This window comes from Esox lucius, chromosome 11 (genome assembly GCF_011004845.1).
Source record: "Esox lucius isolate fEsoLuc1 chromosome 11, fEsoLuc1.pri, whole genome shotgun sequence".
NCBI lineage: Eukaryota > Metazoa > Chordata > Actinopteri > Esociformes > Esocidae > Esox > Esox lucius.
The window spans coordinates 39,156,945-39,175,705 of NC_047579.1; the positions used below are offsets into that span (position 1 = coordinate 39,156,945).

Sequence of the window (18,761 nt, forward strand, 5' to 3'; positions counted from 1 at the left end):
TAACTGAGGAGCAGAGCAGTGAGTCTGGTATCAGTGGAATAATAAATGACTTGCTAGTGTGATGATAACCGGTAGCCAGTGGAATATCAAAGGACTAGCCCGTGAAATAACATGGGGTAGCCAGTGGAATAACAATTGACTAGCCTGTGGGATAACAAAGGGTTAGTCGGTGGGATAACAAGTGGCTGGCATGTCGGATAACAAGGCGCTAGAAAGTAGGATAACAAGGGGCTGGCAAGTGAGATAAAGGGCTAGCCGGTTGGATAACAAGGGGCTAGCCAGTGGGATAACAAGGGGCTAGCCAGTGGGATAACAAGGGGCTAGCAAGTGGAATAACAAAGGGCTAGCAAGTGGAATAACAAAGGGCTAGCGGATGGGATGACATGGGGCTAGCAAATGGGATAATAAAAGGCTAGCCAATAGGATAAGAAAGGCATAGCCTGTGGGATAACAAAGGGCTAGGCAGTGGGATAACAAAGGGCTAGTCGGTGGGATGACAAGGGGCTAGCAAGTGGGATAATAAGGGATTACCCAATGAGTTAACAAATGGCTAGTGAGTGAGAGAAAAAGGGGCTAGCAAGTAGGATAACAAGGGGCTAGCAAGTAGGATAACAAGGGGCTAGCAAATGGGATAATAAAAGGCTAGCCAATAGGATGAGAAAGGCATAGCCAGGGGAATAACATGGGGCTAGCCATTGGATTAAAAATGTGGTAGACATTATAATAACATGGGGCTAGCCACTAGTAACAGTATGCCCAGCCAGTAAGTAACAAAGGGCTAGTCAGTGAGATAACTAGAGGCTAGTCTGTTGGATAACACTGGGCTAGCCGTTAAGATAACATGGGGATAGCAATTTGAATATAAGGGGGTTAGCCAGCAAGATAACAAAATACTAGGGGTTGGGATAACAAAGAACTAACGAATATAATAACAGGGGCTAGCCAGTGGGAAAACAACGAGCTAGCCAGTGGAATATCAAGAGACTACCCCATTCTCCTTCCGATATGTTACATTTGTATGCATTCCAACAGTTCTCCCAACACGAAACGTGGACCTAGCGTGGATGTTTGTGGAAAACATTTCTACTGAGCTATTTACGTTCTTAGCAGTGCGCATTCATTGACCTTTGTTTTATCGTGTTCAACAATTTTGCTTTTCAATGTTAATTCATATTGTAGCATTTTAAACATTTTAGCATGCTTGCCAAATGGCTATGGGAAAAGTGTAGTTATCAAGCGTGGACAGGTTTTTGGCGATATACTGTTGGGAGACAAACCCTAATCAGTGCTAGAAATAATCAGTGGTAGAAACAAACCCTAATCCGTGGCCGAAGAACACTAGTCATTTGTCCACGATTCTGGATAATGGAGGAGTTGAGAACACGGCCCAAGTTTAAGCATCGCCTTCACCCAATTGTGAGTATTTACAAATAATCAGTGATGGAAAAAAAAAATACAGAACTATCTACTATATTATGTTATCTTAGCCCTTCTAGGCAGAGTTTGTATTACAAAGACTCTACCCACGGGGGATTGAGGTGTAGAGACAAACACTTACCTTGGTAAAATGTTATCCCATTGGTTAACTCATTATAACATAGCTACTGGCTAGCCCCTTGTTACCGTATTGAGATATGTGAGTTAACGGTAAGCATAGGTCCTGGGATTTTTTTCTTCACTGATAATTTTGACAAATTGCAGGTAGACCTGGCCACAGTTATTTTACAGATACATTTGATAATTTTCAGAGCTTTTGCTCTAATGCTCACAAGTGTCATCCCATTCAATAAAGATTACTCGGTGTGTGTTTGTAGTAGAGGCTTCCTGTGGATTTTACTGTGTATTTCTAGCTCTTCTGAATTCTGCCGGTTTCAAGCATTCCTGTATATATGTGGTATATAGGTAAATGTAACGACCAAAAGAATAAAAATACAATGGAAATGTATTGGTAGAATTCTGTTGTGATTCTCCTGAGAGTTATCTTACAGCATACTGTAGAAAATGATATTGTCATCATAACTTGAATTACACTTACAATACCTTTGACTACCTGATTGTTACCTTGCAGCTAATACAATGTCTTATACAGGGAGAAGCATTGAGCAGTTATACCATTCACATTTTACAGATCATCTAAGCCAGTGCAATTTGTGCAAAGTGGTGAGTGCATATTTTTTCATAAATTTGTATGCAGTAAAAACATCTCAATATATCCAAATCAGACCTCAGTAACCACATTCTGAGCATGTTTTAATAAATAATGACATTTGACGAATATGCACTTCCCCCTCCCCAACATGAATACTATTTTCACATTAGCATTCTCTTGTAATGGAAAGAAAATTGCACACTGTACTTCCTTGTAACTCACAAGTAATGATTTACCCTTCCCTGAGCCAAATAAAAATATAAAAAACATTATTCTGCTCAAAGCAACAAAAAAAAAAACAGCCATCTCCTTTCCTTGACCCGATCAGCTCCAAAGGAAATATTTAAATGTTAGCACAGTTTTGTATTAGTATGAGGAGTTCTGTGTTGTTGGAGGTATATCTGGGTGTTTTGCTCTGACCAGGTTGCCCTCTCAAATCTGCCCAACTTGGTGACCGCTTGTGCCACTGTAGGCTTGTGAGTGGAACAGTTTGTGGACGATTTTTACCACTGCTATAGTATACCATGTAATGCCTCAGTTAAACCACGGGGTACGGCATGACTACACCTCGATCTCATTTGTCGGCTTCTTAAATACAGGAAGGCAAATAGAGCCCCTTAGTGGCAGGATTCGGCAATGCAGTTCATTTGAATAATTTGTGTAGGTATAATTCTAGATTTATACAATCCACAGTTGATAAGCTTTTCCATTTCAAAACACTTTAACGAAGAATTGTGATTACATAACTTCATGGCACACCTGTTGCCTTTGGCTTGGTGTTTTCACAGCATGTAGTTAGCAGTTGGTATAATTTGGCTATATCAGGATAAAATACATAGACATACAATAGAAATGTCACGATTCAAGTCAATAAGTCATTTGTATTATTTGTGGTTTTGCTATGTGTTTACTCGAAATCCAGATGGATATATTTTGGCAAAGTGGACCCACATGATCAAATGAATAATAATTGTGTAATTGTGTGTGCCTAAAACTCTTCACTGGTCATACTAATTTTCAGTGGATTGACTCATAAAGTAAATTATTCCAGTTCCCACTAATGATGTACTCCATAATTCATTAACTGATGAAAAAGAACGTGCTTACTGTGGGAACAGGACTTTAAATTAATCCCCACATAGGTTACAATTCTGTAAATTTTTTGTATGCCGAAATCATTTACTAAATTCATTACTTGGGAGGAGTAGAGCCCATAACGAATGTGATTACTCTCAAAATGTGGGTTATTTCAATTATCAGCAGCTTTTCCTGTCTTATCAAAACAATGTATTTCAGCTATCTATTACTTTTGACTGCTCGACGTCATTTTCAACTAGTACGGTGTGTCCCCCATGATCCTTTGCGCGTCACAATAGTTGCCAGTCATTCTGCCGAAAAGACGAATGTGAGTGTTGACTGGTTCCGAATAACTTCTAACTGTAAACTGTACCTTATTTATATTGGCACTTCGATTGGATGTGTAAGTTGTTACATTATATTGCAATCGAATTTCAGACAGTATGAAGGAGACAACAGCTAAGAGACGCGAAAAACCCAAGGATTCCAAGGCTGAGAAACAGAAGGATGCGGGCCCCGAGCCGCAAGATGTGGAGATGCCGGAGGAAGACTCGGCTACTGCAGAAAAGAAACCCAAGGAACTTGATACTCTCACACTTGAAGGTAGATGCCGAGCTGCATGAACATAAATACTTTAAGTGATACTTTCAAACGAAATGTCAGATATGAACAGATATAGAAGATATGAAATATTGAGTTCGTGTCATTCACCGTTTGCTAACTAGCCAGCGTTAGCATTCAGTAGCTAGCCCAGACATTTCTGTACCGCAATAGGTAGTTACTTAACCAATTATCTAGCTAACTATTTAGCTAGCTACGTTTTGCAAAGTTTCATTGACATCGTTTAGTTCAAATATAAGGCAATATAGTTACAATACGCTATTGCTACTGCACAACAAGTTAATGCGTTGAAGGATTCTGACATTCAGTCGTACCTAACTACAGGTACCCAGGTAGTAGAGTATCAACAACAACGGAAGTTATTAGTCATTGCTAGCTGCCTAGTTATCTAGTTAGTTAATCTATCTAATGTGTCAGCTGTAATTTACTACAGTTAGCTTTCAAAGCAGTTTTTCATTTTCAGTTTCTGAATATCTTTCCCGTTTTGACAGGAGAGGAGAGAACTGAAGCTAACTTCCATGATTTTTGCCCACTCTTCCACAAATGACTGAACTCACAAGCTCACTCCTTCCTGCTCTTCCATTGCAGACATCAAGGACCATGTGAAGCAGATAGAGAAGGCTGTGTCAGGCAAGGAGCCCCGCTTTGTACTGAGGGCCCTGCGAGCCTTACCCTCCACCAGCCGCCGCCTCAACCCCAACGTCTTGCACAAGGCTGTGTCTGGATTCTACACCTCCAATGCTGCAGGCAAGGAGTTCCTACTCAGCTTCCTGGAGGAGGTATGTTGACCGGATATCTGTGTTGTAGCACTCCTGTTTGGGACCTGAGTTACATTTCATCATTTGACCCTAGGGGACTCACTTGGTCAGTAGTTTCAGTATTATTATTATATATTTTTTTTATATATATAATTCAATTTAGTAGCAACAGTGGCAGATATTACAGTTATAAATGATATGGTTATCCTTAAAATTAAGCAATTTATTGGTGTTGTATAGAAAGCTTGGACTGCAACTTGAACACTTGGACTCAAGGTTTGGTGATGTTTGTTGTTGAGAAACCTTGGCTAATGGCCTCTTTTTACTCTTTTCTGCTCCCCTTCTGTTTGGTTTCGGTCGTTCCTTCTCACCCCTCTCCCCTGAAACTGCCGTGTCTGGTCAGCCCATGGACACAGAGGGAGATGTCCAGTTCAGGCCCCGTACTGGCAAGGCAGCCGCAACCCAGTTGATCCCTGAGGTGGAGGCCTACCTGCAGCTGCTCTTGGTGGTCTACCTCACCAACAACAAACGTTACACAGAGGTGAGTTCTCCTTTTGTCTCTTCTGCCCCCCACCCCCCATGCTTACACAAACACACATAGTACATACATATGCTGAAGTAGGCTTTGAGAACCCATTGGTATTTGCAGCATTGCTGCGTCAGTGTGGTCATTAGTAACCCAATGATAACGTTGATGGAGACAAGCAAAGTATGTTAGCCGACAAATGCCTGCTTTTCGCCGGTCTCAGGTGTAGTAGACAGATGAAAATATCCCATACCATACCATCTTCTTCCGCTTATCCGGGGCCGGGTCGCGGGGGCAGCAGTCTAAGCAGGGATGCCCAGACTTCCCTCTCCCCAGACACTTCCTCCAGCTCTTCCGGGGGGACACCGAGGCGTTCCCAGGCCAGCCCGGAGACATAGTCCCTCCAGCGTGTCCTAGGTCTTCCCTGGGGTCTCCTCCCGGTGGGACGGGACGGGAACACCTTCCCAGTAAGGCGTTCCAGAGGCATCCGAAAAAGATGCCCAAGCCACCTCAGCTGACCCCTCTCGATGTGGAGGAGCAGCGGCTCTACTCTGAGCTCCTCCCGGGTGACCGAGCTTCTCACCCTATCTCTAAGGGATCGCCCGGCCACCCTGCGGAGAAAGCTCATTTCGGCCGCCTGTATCCGGGATCTTGTCCTTTCGGTCATGACCCAAAGCTCATGACCATAGGTGAGAGTAGGAACGTAGATTGACTGGTAAATCGAGAGCTTCGCCTTGCGGCTCAGCTCTTTCTTCACCACAACAGACCGATACATCGACTGCATTACTGCAGAAGCTGCACCGATCCGTCTGTCAATCTCCCGTTCCATCCTTCCCTCACTCGTGAACAAGACCCCTAGATACTTAAACTCCTCCACTTGAGGCAGGCACTCTCCACCAACCTGAAGTGGGCAAGCCACCCTTTTCCGACTGAGGACCATGGCCTCGCATTTGGAGGTACTGATTTTCATCCCCACCGCTTCACACTCGGCTGCAAACCGTCCCAGCGCATGCTGAAGGTCCTGGTTAGAAGGGGCCAACACGACAACATCATCTGCAAAAAGCAGAGACGAAATTGTGTGGTCCCCAAACCTGACACCCTCCGGCCCCTGGCTGCGCCTAGAAATTCTGTCCATAAAAATTACGAACAGAACCGGTGACAAAGGGCAGCCCTGCCGGAGTCCAACATGCACTGGGAACAAGTCTGACTTACTGCCGGCAATGCGGACCAAGCTCCTGCTTCGGTTGTACAGGGACCTGACAGCCCTTAGCAAAGGACCCAGGACCCCATATTCCCCAAGCACCCTCCACAAGATGCCGCGAGGGACACAGTCGAATGCCTTCTCCAAATCCACAAAACACATGTGGATTGGTTGGACAAACTCCCATGAACCCTCCAACACCCCGTAGAGGGTATAGAGCTGGTCCAGTGTTCCACGGCCCGGACGAAAACCACACTGTTCCTCCTGTATCCGAGGTTCTACTATCGGCCGTATTCTCCTCTCCAGAACCCTGGCATAGACTTTCCCGGGGAGGCTGAGAAGTGTGATCCCCCTATAGTTGGAACACACCCTCCGGTCCCCCTTCTTAAAAAGAGGGACCACCACCCCGGTCTGCCATCCCAGAGGCACTGTCCCCGACTGCCACGCGATGTTGCACAGGCGTGTCAACCAAGACAGCCCCACAACATCCAGAGACTTGAGGTACTCAGGGCGGATCTCATCCACCCCCGGTGCCTTGCCACCGAGGAGTTTCTTGACCACCTCAGTGACTTCAGCCCGGGTGATGGACGAGTCCACCTCTGAGCCCTCATCCTCTGCTTCCTCAATGGAAGAAGTGACAGCGGGATTGAGGAGATCCTCAAAGTATTCCTTCCACCGCCCGACGACATCCTCAGTTGAGGTCAACAGCTGCCCACCTCTACTGTAAACAGCGTTGGTAGGGCACTGTTTCCCTCTCCTGAGGCGCCGGATGGTTTGCCAGAATCTCTTCGAGGCCAGCCGATAGTCCTTCTCCATGGCCTCACCGAACTCCTCCCAGGCCCGAGTTTTTGCCTCCACAACCACCCGGGCTGCAGCCCGCTTGGCCTGTCGGTACCCGTCAGCTGCGTCAGGAGTCCCACAAGCCTACCAGGCCTGATAGGACTCCTTCTTCAGCTTGACGGCATCCCTTACTTCCGGTGTCCACCACCGGGTTCGGGGATTGCCGCCTCGACAGGCACCCGAGACCTTACGGCCACAGCTCCGAGCGGCCGCTTCGACAATGGCGTTGGAGAACATGGTCCACTCGGACTCAATATCTCCAGCCTCCCTTGGGATCCAGTCGAAGCTCTGCCGGAGGTGGGAGTTAAAGATCTCTCTGACAGGAGACTCGGCCAGACGTTCCCAGCAGACCCTTACAGTACGCTTGGGCCTGCCGAGTCTGTCCAGCTTTCTCCCCCGCCATCGGATCCAACTCACCACCAGGTGGTGATCAGTTGACAGCTCCGCCCCTCTCTTCACCCGAGTGTCCAAGACATACGACCGCAGGTCAGATGAGACGACAACAAAGTCGATCATCGACCTGCGGCCTAGGGTGTCCTGGTGCCACGTGCACTGATGGACACCCTTATGCTTGAACATGGTGTTCGTTATGGACAAACTGTGACTAGCACAGAAGTCCAATAACTGAACACCACTCGGGTTCAGATCAGGGGGGCCGTTCCTCCCAATCACACCCCTCCAGGTGTCACTGTCGTTGCCCACGTGGGCTTTGAAGTCCCCCAGTAGAACAATAGAGTCCCCAGTCGTAGCACTTTCCAGCACCCCTCCCAGAGACTCCAAGAAGGTCAGGTACTCTGCACTGCCGTTCGGCCCGTAGGCACAAACAACAGTGAGAGACCTATCCCCGACCCGTAGGCGCAGGGAAACGACCCTCTCGTTCACCGGGGTAAACTCCAACACATGGCGGCAGAGCTGGGGAGCTTTAAGCAAACCCACATCAGCCCGCCGCCTCTCACCATGGGCAACTCCAGAGTGGTGAAGAGTCCATCCTCTCTCAAGGAGTGTGGTTCCAGAGCCCAAGCCGTGCGTAGAGGTGATCCCGACTACCTCTAGTCGGAACCTCTCAACCTCACGCACGATCTCAGGCTCCTTCCCTGCCAGCGAGGTGACGTTCCACGTCCCTAGAGCTAGTTTCCGTGTCCAGGGATCGGGTTGTCTAGGCCCTCGCCTTCGACTGCCGCCCGATCCTCTCCGCACCGACCCCTTATGGTCCCTCCTGTGGGTGGTGAGCCCACGGGAAGGCGGCCCCACGTCGCTCCTTCGGGCTAAGCCCGGCCGGGCCCCATGGGGAAAGACCCGGCCACCAGGCGCTCGCATACGAACCCCGGGCCTGGCTCCAGGGTGGGGCCCCGGCTGTGCCATACCGGGCAACGTCACGGTACTCATAATTTTTTTCATCATTAAGGGGGTTTTGAACCGCTCTTAGTCTGACCCGTCGCCTAAGACCTGTTTGCCTTGGGAGACCCTACCAGGGGCATATAGCCCCAGACAACATAGCTCCTAGGGTCACTCGGGTACTCAAACCCCTCCACCACGTTAAGGTGGCAGTTCTTGGCCAAAATGTCCAGTGGGAAATATGCCACATGAATGAATAAATACATTAATAGCATATTAAATAGCTTGATATTGTGTGACCTGTATGATCTGATTTTGTTGCAGAGAAAACAGCGATGCTCTGCTCGCTCTTACAGTAAGACATTACGGAGTGTTTGGTCGTGACTAAGCGTGGCGTCAGATTCAAAGCGTTATTTGAAATAGCCTTCCTTACAAAACGTGTTTCAATATTTAATTTGCATTTGGAAAACATATATTTATATCCATACATTTTAAAGCACATTATTTAATTAGGAAATATGTTTGGAAATGTCAGAAATTGTACATTATTAGTAAAAAAAACTTTTTTGAGTATGAGGAGTTCTGTGTTGTTGGAGGTATATCTGGGTGTTTTGCTCTGACCAGATTGCCCTCTCAAATCTGCCCAACTTGGTTTTTGACCAAAGTTTTATTCCTTTGGTCCATTAGAGTTGATGCGACAAATAAGCGACTGAAATGCATTTGTTTATTAAACAATAATGTTGAGAAATTTGGCTATGTTATTTTGCGTTGTAAAACGATTCCAAACTAGATTTAAATACTGAAATTTAGAAGCAAATGTGTTTCAGTAAATTATCTGCGCCTATAGCTTTCCGCAGAGCTGTCAAACGCTCGGACATCCTCTGGAAACTGACATAATTCACATGGTATTTGTTGAGATGTTTCTAACACTGTATTCAAACTCCCTTATTCAGATTGGAAACATGATTTTGGAATTAAAATATTGTGCAAAAATATGTTGTCTATAAAAATAATTGCGATCTGGCTAAAATTATTTCAACCAGGCAGTTATGTAACAATTGGGACAGCCCTAAGTGTAGCCTATATACTCAGTTCGCAAATATTGTGAAGAGTTCATTCTGCTGACTGATTTAATTAAAAAACATTTGTTGGATCACTGAGTTTGTTTTATTGCTGTTTAAATGTAGGCTATATTATGGCTGTGTAAAACATGTACTATAGCTGTTCTATATGGCCGGAATTCTCCAATTTTAACGTCCTTATTCACCATAACAAAAAAAGTCCAAACCTGTTTGGGTGGTTAACCCCTGTCACGTTCCTCTCTCCAGGCCCAGAAGGTGTCAGACGACCTCCTGCAGAAGATTGGCTCTCAGAACCGACGGGCCCTGGACCTGGTGGCAGCCAAGTGTTACTATTACCACTCCCGTGTGTACGAGTTCCTCAACCAGCTGGACACTGTCCGCAGGTGGGTCTTCGTTTGGAAATGACTCCTCTTATGAGTGTTTTCTTTTGTCTGGTCATTTCTGCGGCCTACGGAGACATCTGTGAGTGGGGGGCGGATGGTGATGGTTTCAAAAGGCCTTAAGTCTAATTCCGATCTGTGCCGGCACCACGGATATATGCTGGAAGGTTTCGGCGTTAAGCTGGCATTTTTTTTCACTATGTCCCAATGTATTTAGAATTTTTGCTTTGAAATATCAGAATGTCCATAATTTCTGCAGCAATAGTGGAGTTATAGATTCACAATGTGTTTTCACCTTGAGATGATCTTAGCAAATCAAAATGCATTGAAAAAGGCAGACTCTATTGGACAACAGACACCAGAGCAGCTTCTCTTTTCAAAGGATTTGCTGCACACTTTTTGATCAGTATCACAAAACGACCAAACACCAAGCTGTCATTTGTGAGTAGCTGAAATTTGACACAATTTATCTTAATGTAATATGACAAGCATTAAATAGTTTAAGGAAAAAGTGGTTTGGTGCCGCCTTGTCAAAGGATCATTGACATCATTTTCTTGGGGGCTGATAGCCTTGTTATATGAGACCCTATGGCATCATATCCCTTATACTGCTCAAATTAGCATTGGTGACTGGTTTATGATAGCAGTAAGGCTTCTTTGGGTTTTGCAGTATATTGCCAATACACAGCTAAGCGCTGTGTCCAGCAGCTGTTGTACATTGGCCATGTACCCCCCTCTTACTGCTTAATCGCCAAATTCTGGCTTACGGTTTCCCTGCACGTTTTGACATCACTGTCCATTGTTTCTCAATAGACAGGCTAACTCAAAATACAGTTACACTGCTGAGTTACTCGTGTCTGCTCGTTGCTGCCAAGTCTGTGTAATGTTTAAAGAGACCAGGTGTGTGTGGGTGTAAATCTAATTAGCAAAACATGCCCTTCCCTCCTCCAAGTTTCCTCCACACGCGCCTGCGGACAGCCACCCTGCGGCACGACGCCGACGGCCAGGCCACGCTGCTCAACCTGCTGCTGAGGAACTACCTGCAGTACAACCTGTACGACCAGGCCGAGAAGCTGGTCTCCAAGTCCGTCTTCCCCGAGCTGGCCAACAACAACGAGTGGGCGCGCTACCTCTACTACACCGGTGAGAGATGCGGGAGGGGGCGAACAGGGTGGGGGTTATGGACGCATTTTCATTATCTTGGGCCGAAAGTTGTGGAGAGTTGTAGCTGCGTCCTTAGTTTGCTGCTTTCCCCAATCTCCTCAGTGTCTGTCTGCCTCTGTCTTCAGGTCGTATCAAGGCCATCCAGCTGGAGTACAGCGAGGCCCGTAGAACCCTGACCAACGCCCTCAGGAAGGCCCCCCAACACACAGCTGTGGGCTTCAAACAGACGGTCAGCACGCAAGCACGTATACACGGCGTGTTACAATGTTTTGAATAAATGCATTTGTTAAAGAGTTGTGTACTTCAGGTTGTTCACATCTGCTCTCGGTTACTTCCAGGTCCACAAGCTGCTGATCGTGGTGGAGCTGTTGCTGGGCGAGATCCCTGACAGGCTGCAGTTCCGCCAGGCACCCCTAAAGAGGTCGCTAGCGCCCTACTTCCTGCTCACACAAGGTAAACACAGGCCCTTTAAATCACCCATGTGGTTATTCAATGAGGTGATGGTGTGGCTGATTGAAATAGATTGTCTTCTGGTTTACCCTGTCAGGGGAATAACCAAGACCTTTTTTGTTGTCAAAGTCTGGAGCTTGTGATGTGGGCACGATGCTCCCGCAGCCTGTTATCGTTATGTAGACTGAGTGTTTAGATTGAACTGGTTCCTAATCATTGTCGCTCCAGCATGGTGTCCTCTGTGTCTCGTGTCCACCCGTGTAAAGCTTGCAATGAAGCTATGTGAACGTGCTTTCCCCCCTACAGCCGTCAGGACGGGTAACCTGGCCAAGTTCAACCAGGCCCTGGATCAGTTTGGGGAGAAGTTCCAAGCAGATGGCACCTACACCCTGATCATCCGCCTCAGACACAACGTCATCAAGACGGGTCAGTGGCCGACAGCATGGGGGCGTCTATGTCCAGTTATACCGTTCTGATGTTAGGCACTTTAATCTGCTGGATTTGCTCGTGTTGCCTTTTGACAGCTCATCATAGTAATATTCTTTATGGGCTGTATAGTAATAAAGCTTGAATGGATAAATGATTGCTGTGTAGGTGATTCCCTCTCTGCTCTGTTTACTCCTGTAGGTGTGCGGATGATCAGCCTGTCATACTCACGCATATCCCTGGCTGACATCGCCCTGAAGCTGCAGCTGGACAGTCCAGAGGATGCAGAGTTCATCGTGGCCAAGGTAACATTCTATTCATACAAAGAAATGAAGCGAGAAGCGGGTGTCTTTCCACACTGAGCCCTGTGTTACACCAAGGCGTCCCATTAGATTGCAGTGCATTGTATAACATCAACCACTGTCTGACCGTTCAGAGTCCTCGCTAACTCAAGACAATGTATAATACATTGATGTGTGCGAAAATGTGATCTACGTTACACTGTACCAGGGGTCGGAACCAATTTTAGGACCAATGACGTAAAAGTTAAAACAATACAAAAGAAAATGTCAGAATCTGCTCTGTAGGTCATTTGATAGAAGCCTTAATGCCGTTGACTGAGTCTAAATCACGTGACATCATGGATTCCCGGAGAACTGTTTTCAGGGCCTTGACCCTTGAGACTGATTGTGTGGTGTAGCAGCTCAGCAGATGTGACTGGGCAGTGGTACGGTACTGCTCATCTGGGCTAATATAATAGGCTAATATAATGGGCTGTCACTGCTAAGTAGTTTTCTATAGTCCCAGGGGTCCGTTTGTCGCTAGTGAGCGCCACATTAGCCTGTTCATCATACACTTCATCCGCTCCCGCTTTAACTGGAGATTTAAAGAAAATGGAGTGTTTTCCAATAGGGCTTTATTGACCTCACCTCTCACCTAGTTCCCTTGCCTTCCAGAGTACGCTTTGCAAAACGGCATGTAGAGCGCCAATAGTTCAGTCTGATATTTCCCAGGCGTACAGTGAAGAAAAAGAAAATGAATGCATGTATTTATTTATCTTCACGGGTGGACTCAACCGGTCCCCATACCGTACGGCCACAAATTACCTGTAAATCTTATAATGCATCAGGTACCTTAAATGTGGACTCAGCCTGCTGATTGAGTATGTCAGCCAATGCAAGGAACTCTCAATGGAATTCACTCACCAATCAATCAAATGTATTTATAAAGCCCTTTTTACAACAGCAGTTGTCACAAAGTGCTTTTACAAAACACCCAGCCTGAAACCCCAAAGAGCAAGCAACAACAGTGTTAAAGCACAGTGGCTAGAGCCTGATAGTAATTACAAATATAACGCAGAATATAATTGATTGTGTAAGTATTCACTCCATTCTGTCATTATTTGGTAGAGGCAATGTTTAAAGCTTTTACTTTGACATTTTACTTCAATCAACTTTGTGTTGATCACTGGTCATGTCAAAAAGTCAGAGGTGCGTGAATACTTTGGAGAGTATTGTGGTCCTGAAATGTCTTAATCCCCAGTTGACACTGGGAAAACCCCCACAGCCACATAAACCCTCCAAACCCCGCTCCCCTCCAGGCTATTCGCGATGGCGTGATTGAGGCCAGTATCAACCACGAGAAGGGCTATGTTCAGTCCAAAGAGACCATGGATATCTACGGCACCAGGGAACCCCAGCTGGCATTCCATCAGAGGATCTCCTTCTGCCTGGACATACACAACATGTCTGTCAAGGCCATGAGGTTTCCACCCAAGGCTTACAACAAGGACCTAGAATCAGCCGAGGTGAGTACAAATCTTCTAATCCTGTGTATTGGCTTATTGAATTGGCAATAGTTTATGGAGCCAAACTGAGCTCAAATGTATTGACTGTAAGAAAAGAAAAACGTAACAGAAGTATTTCATAGTATGAAAAAACTAAACTCAATAGTTAAATAGATTCAAGCATGGAAAAAAGTATATGCTAAAATCATTAAATGGATTTTCGCGTCCGATCTTAAAATGTCTTCGTTAAAACACTTTCCACGTTCGCTTCTTCTTATGACTACAATTTCTTCCCAACTTCGTTTGAATCATGTTTTCTCAAAACCAAGTTTTGAGCCTCTATTGGCTTGGAGGCGGGGCTTTATCTGGGCATTGAATTCTTGCACCTGATTGTCCATGAATCACACCATTATAAAGTGAAAATCATAGCCTTTCCATGCACTGCTTTCCCAATGCAATCTGTGGCGAGAAGTTTAAGAATTGTATAAACTAGGCTATGTGGGTACATTTAAACAGAATAATAAACTATTATCCACATTTTGCATCAACGTCACTGTTGCCATGGTCACAGACAGATATTGATGAAAGTTTAACGTGTTCTGGAGGTACTATGTACCCCAACATAATCTCCCCCCAGATTAAGGGTGACCAGGGTGACAGGAGCATATAAAACACGGCAAAATCAGTGCACAGTCTAATGGGTGTGCTAAGGTTTATTTAACTAATTAATAACTGTTTATTAATGTAAAAAATGGCAACAAAAAAAACTGAATTCAAATGCGGTAAATGTTATACTTAACTCATTAAGTGGATATTTTTTGCTGTGATGTTTCCAAACCATTAGGCTTAGAACAAATGGTAATTAAGCCCTGTCTAACTTCATTTGAACACGTTCAACTTTCATCAGTGTCTGTGTCTGTGACCATGGCAACAGTGACATTGATGCATCCTGGGAATAACGGAATATTATTCTGTTAAAATGTAGCCTAGTTCAGTCGATTGAATTGAGTTTTCATACTATGAAATATTTCAGTTACGTTTTTCTTTTCTTACAGTCAATACATTTGAGCTCAATTTGGCTCCATAATAGTTAGGGTTCGGTTTTAGGAAAACTGGGTAATACACTTTTCTTGCGGTGTGCTGAGCTGCCACGGATGTTGACCTGATGTGTCCACAGGGAGGTGGTATCTTTACGTTGTTTGTCTAGCGGTTGCAAAACACTGGAAACTTTTGCTAATTTCTGGTTGAATGATCACACGTCCTGTTTCCGCCTACAATTTCAAACTGAAGTGGGCTGTCTTTTGAAAATATTGGCTATTTTTTGTTTCACGTTTCAGGAGCGCAGAGAACGGGAGCAGCAGGACCTGGAGTTTGCCAAAGAGATGGCTGAAGATGACGACGATAGTTTTCCATGAGCCTCTTAAACGGGCGTGTGTGAAGATGCCTTGTTGTTTTTCAATATTTCTCCCTCTTGTAGAAGCTTTTTTCTTTTGGTTTATCTGCAGGTTTAAGGCCAATGTAACATACAGTTAGAACAACTCAATCCAGCTCTACCCACTGGTTCTCTGTCTGCTTCTAGACTTGGTCAGATGTGTCACTGTAAACTTGTCATCAAATAAAATCTCAAATGTTCAAGTCCTTGTGGGAGAAGCATTTGGTGTATCTGTACTGACTAAGGCCGGTGTACAAATAATCTGTCTGTTACTTTTTTCCACTTGAGTAACACTCTTGTATGGTGAATATCTAGCAGCTCTAGAGCCGTTTGGCACAGAGTAGTTCCTCTGGGTTTTATGACTGCTGCCCTATCAATCATGTCATGAATTTGGGAGTACACGTTCAAAGTCCATTTGTTGGCTGCCTTTAAAACTTTCAATGTCTATTTTTCTCTGCCACAAGATCCAGTTTCTCCCTCTTGCAATTTCTTAACTTGGCTCCTCTTTCAAAATGATCTCCTGTCTCAAAGTGAGCACCTGTTCAAGTTTCTGGTATACTGAAACTCCCTCTAGACATTTTACCACCAATGTAATTAGTCTTGATTTTGGGGAACTGGAGCAAAATGTGGTAATTGGGACAAAAAGACAGGTCTACAATTTAAGCAGGTGACAACTTAGTTTTGTAGTTGAGCGAGGCAGGTGAGTCTTTAATTTGTCTGGAGTCAGTGTAAGAGTGGTCAGAACGATGACTCGCCAGTGACCCCATTCTGAAAGGGAGCCTCGAAGAGTGGTGTATGTGAATTTTTTTCTTTTTTACAAAGGATAATGTGTTGTGTGAAGTGGAATATATACATATACTCCTAATTTTTACCATTATCATTAGTTCACTGTACAGATAATGACAGTGTGGTCGCTTCACCCATTTGCAATTGCCTCTGAAAATAAACATTCTGACTTTGTGACTTGATAGCAAAACATTAGGTGCATGTTTTTGGCCATTTGAAAAAAGGAAAGGAATGAATTAAATCCATTGAATTAAAACATTTTTTGTAAACACATTGCACCTACTGCTTGTGATTATTTGTAAAGATGTTTTTTTTTATTGTTTTCTTTTATTCAAATATAGGCTTGGCTGAAAAGAAATAGTCGTTGCTCAAACTTTTTTCTAAGTTTAAAGATCAACTATATAGCCACTTCATTACACATTATTCGGCACATTACACATTATTCATTACACATTATTCGGAGTTATTCGGCACATAGAACCGGGCGTTTAAACGTTTCACAGGTACGTTGGATCCATAGAGACAATATTGAATGATTCGGTAGCTACAGATTGGGCGGCGGTAAATTCTTATTGCCAGGGCCGGTTCTAGGCATAAGTGACATATGCACTTGTGTAGAGCCCCCGACCATTAGAGGAGGTGGACCCAAATCAAATTTTGTGATCAGCAGGTTCCATCTTACTGTTTTTCTCAATTGCTTACAGCACTGGAACCTGGGACATAATGACCAAAATCTGAAACTCATTTTATTCACTCATTTTTCAGTTCTGAACCACACATTTGCAAAACACTACACACAATTGTCAAATTTTCTTTGATAATATCTCATGTTCACATGGAAAATACTGTCATTCAGAATACTAAATTCAAATCACCCCTCACACCACTGACTCCTCATACGGGAAAACACTTGTTACTTTATAATTAGCAATCACAGCTTTAGCAATCAAAGAGCCAAACGTGAGCTCTCCTATGTTGGGGGAATAATGGATTCCAAAGGCAGGATGCAGCCTTTTTTTTTTTCTTAACAGTATTTGAAGGATTTTTTTTTTTCTTTTTTATCTGTTCTGTTTCAAGACCACTTTCCAAATCCAACTGTGTTTTCTGATATATACACTCACCTAAAGGATTATTAGGAACACCATACTAATACTGTGTTTGACCCCCTTTCGCCTTCAGAACTGCCTTAATTCTATGTGGCATTGATTCAACAAGGTGCTGAAAGCATTCTTTAGAAATGTTGGCCCATATTGATAGGATAGCATCTTGCAGTTGTTGGAGATTTGTGGGATGCACATTCAGGGTACGAAGCTCCCGTTCCACCACATCCCAAAGATGCTCTATTGGGTTGAAATCTGGTGACTGTGGGGGGCATTTCAGTACAGTGAACTCATTGTCATGTTCAAGAAACCTATTTGAAATTATTCCAGCTTTGTGACATGGTGCATTATCCTGCTGGAAGTAGCCATCAGAGGATGGGTACATGGTGGTCATAAAGGGATGGACATGGTCAGAAACAATGCTCAGGTAGGCCGTGGCAATTAAACAATGCCCAATTGGCACTAAGGGGCCTAAAGTGTGCCAAGAAAATATTCCCCACACCATTACACCACCAGCCTGCACAGTGGTAACAAGGCATGATGGATCCATGTTCTCATTCTGTTTACGCCAAATTCTGACTCTACCATCTGAATGTCTCAACAGAAATCGAGGCTCATCAGACCAGGCAACATTCTTCCAGTCTTCAACTGTCCAATTTTGGTGAGCTTGTGCAAATTGTAGCCTCTTTTTCCTATTTGTAGTGGAGATGAGTGGTACCCGGTGGGGTCTTCTGCTGTTGTAGCCCATCTGCCTCAAGGTTGTGCGTGTTGTGGCTTCACAAAAACTTTGCTGCATACCTTGGTTGTAACGAGTGGTTATTTCAGTCAAAGTTGCTCTTCTATCAGCTTGAATCAGTCGGCCCATTCTCCTCTGACCTCTAGCATCAACAAGGCATTTTCGCCCACAGGACTGCCGCATACTGGATGTTTTTCCCTTTTCACACCATTCTTTGTAAACCCTAGAAATGGTTGTGCGTGAAAATCCCAGTAACTGAGCAGATTGTGAAATACTCAGACCGGCCCGTCTGGCACCAACAACCATGCCACGCTCAAAATTGCTTAAATCACCTTTCTTTCCCATTCTGACACTCAGTTTGGAGTTCAGGAGATTGTCTTGACCAGGACCACACCCCTAAATGCATTGAAGCAACTGCCATGTGATTGGTTGATAAGATAATTGCATTAATGAGAAATTGAACAGGTGTTCCTAATAATCCTTTAGGTGTGTGTGTGTGTGTATATATATTTATATATACACATCAGTAAACACAGTTGGATTTGGAAATAAGTACTTCCAAATCCAAAGATAAGTATTTCAGAATAAACAAATATTCTATTATAGTCCCTGTGTTTTATATTTGTGTATGAAAACATTGGTTATTGAATGTATGTTAATTTTGAGCAGATAACATTGTTTTGAATGCAATGTTTGCTCTTGCAAGAGATGTGTGGCATTTTGGGTTTTGTGTGTGAGTTTGGGGATTTGGGTTTAGTTTTCTGAGCCACGCTTTCAGGAAACTTGTGTAAGCAATTGAGAAAAACTGCAATAAATACAAAAAAGTATTCAAAGATTTCACACACTAATAATGCAGTTTTCTCAAAACTGCAGCTAATCACCCTCAAAGCATTAGCATATTTTAAAAGTAAC

At 44.4% G+C, this 18,761-nt stretch overlaps 1 protein-coding gene across 2 annotated transcripts; it reads left to right on the forward strand.

The window, feature by feature from the left end:
• The first annotated feature begins 1,024 nt into the window (after nucleotides 1–1,024).
• On the forward strand, nucleotides 1,025–15,471 carry psmd3 (proteasome 26S subunit, non-ATPase 3). 2 transcript variants are annotated; one of them, XM_010866869.5, is made up of 13 exons: nucleotides 1,025–1,416; nucleotides 2,090–2,160; nucleotides 3,665–3,829; nucleotides 4,436–4,626; nucleotides 5,009–5,146; nucleotides 9,836–9,972; nucleotides 10,922–11,112; nucleotides 11,259–11,362; nucleotides 11,472–11,586; nucleotides 11,890–12,009; nucleotides 12,211–12,314; nucleotides 13,610–13,816; nucleotides 15,133–15,471. In XM_010866869.5, exons 3-13 carry the CDS (start codon nucleotides 3,670–3,672, stop codon nucleotides 15,208–15,210), a joined length of 1,545 nt encoding a protein of 514 aa, XP_010865171.3. In that variant the 5' UTR covers nucleotides 1,025–1,416; nucleotides 2,090–2,160; nucleotides 3,665–3,669; the 3' UTR covers nucleotides 15,211–15,471. The 2 variants fall into 2 exon arrangements, with proteins under 2 accessions (XP_010865171.3, XP_010865170.3); XM_010866868.4 differs by lacking the exons at nucleotides 1,025–1,416; nucleotides 2,090–2,160 and adding an exon at nucleotides 3,460–3,554.
• Nucleotides 15,472–18,761: the final 3,290 nt, after the last annotated feature.

Bases quoted from the DNA above. Each gene is read 5' to 3' on its own strand.
- psmd3 (XM_010866869.5), top strand. From the start codon at position 3,670: ATGAAGGAGACAACAGCTAAGAGACGCGAAAAACCCAAGGATTCCAAG. The intron at 9,973-10,921 runs GTGGGTCTTCGT...CCCTCCTCCAAG, and splicing joins CAGCTGGACACTGTCCGCAG to TTTCCTCCACACGCGCCTGC. The intron at 11,587-11,889 runs GTAAACACAGGC...TCCCCCCTACAG, and splicing joins CTACTTCCTGCTCACACAAG to CCGTCAGGACGGGTAACCTG.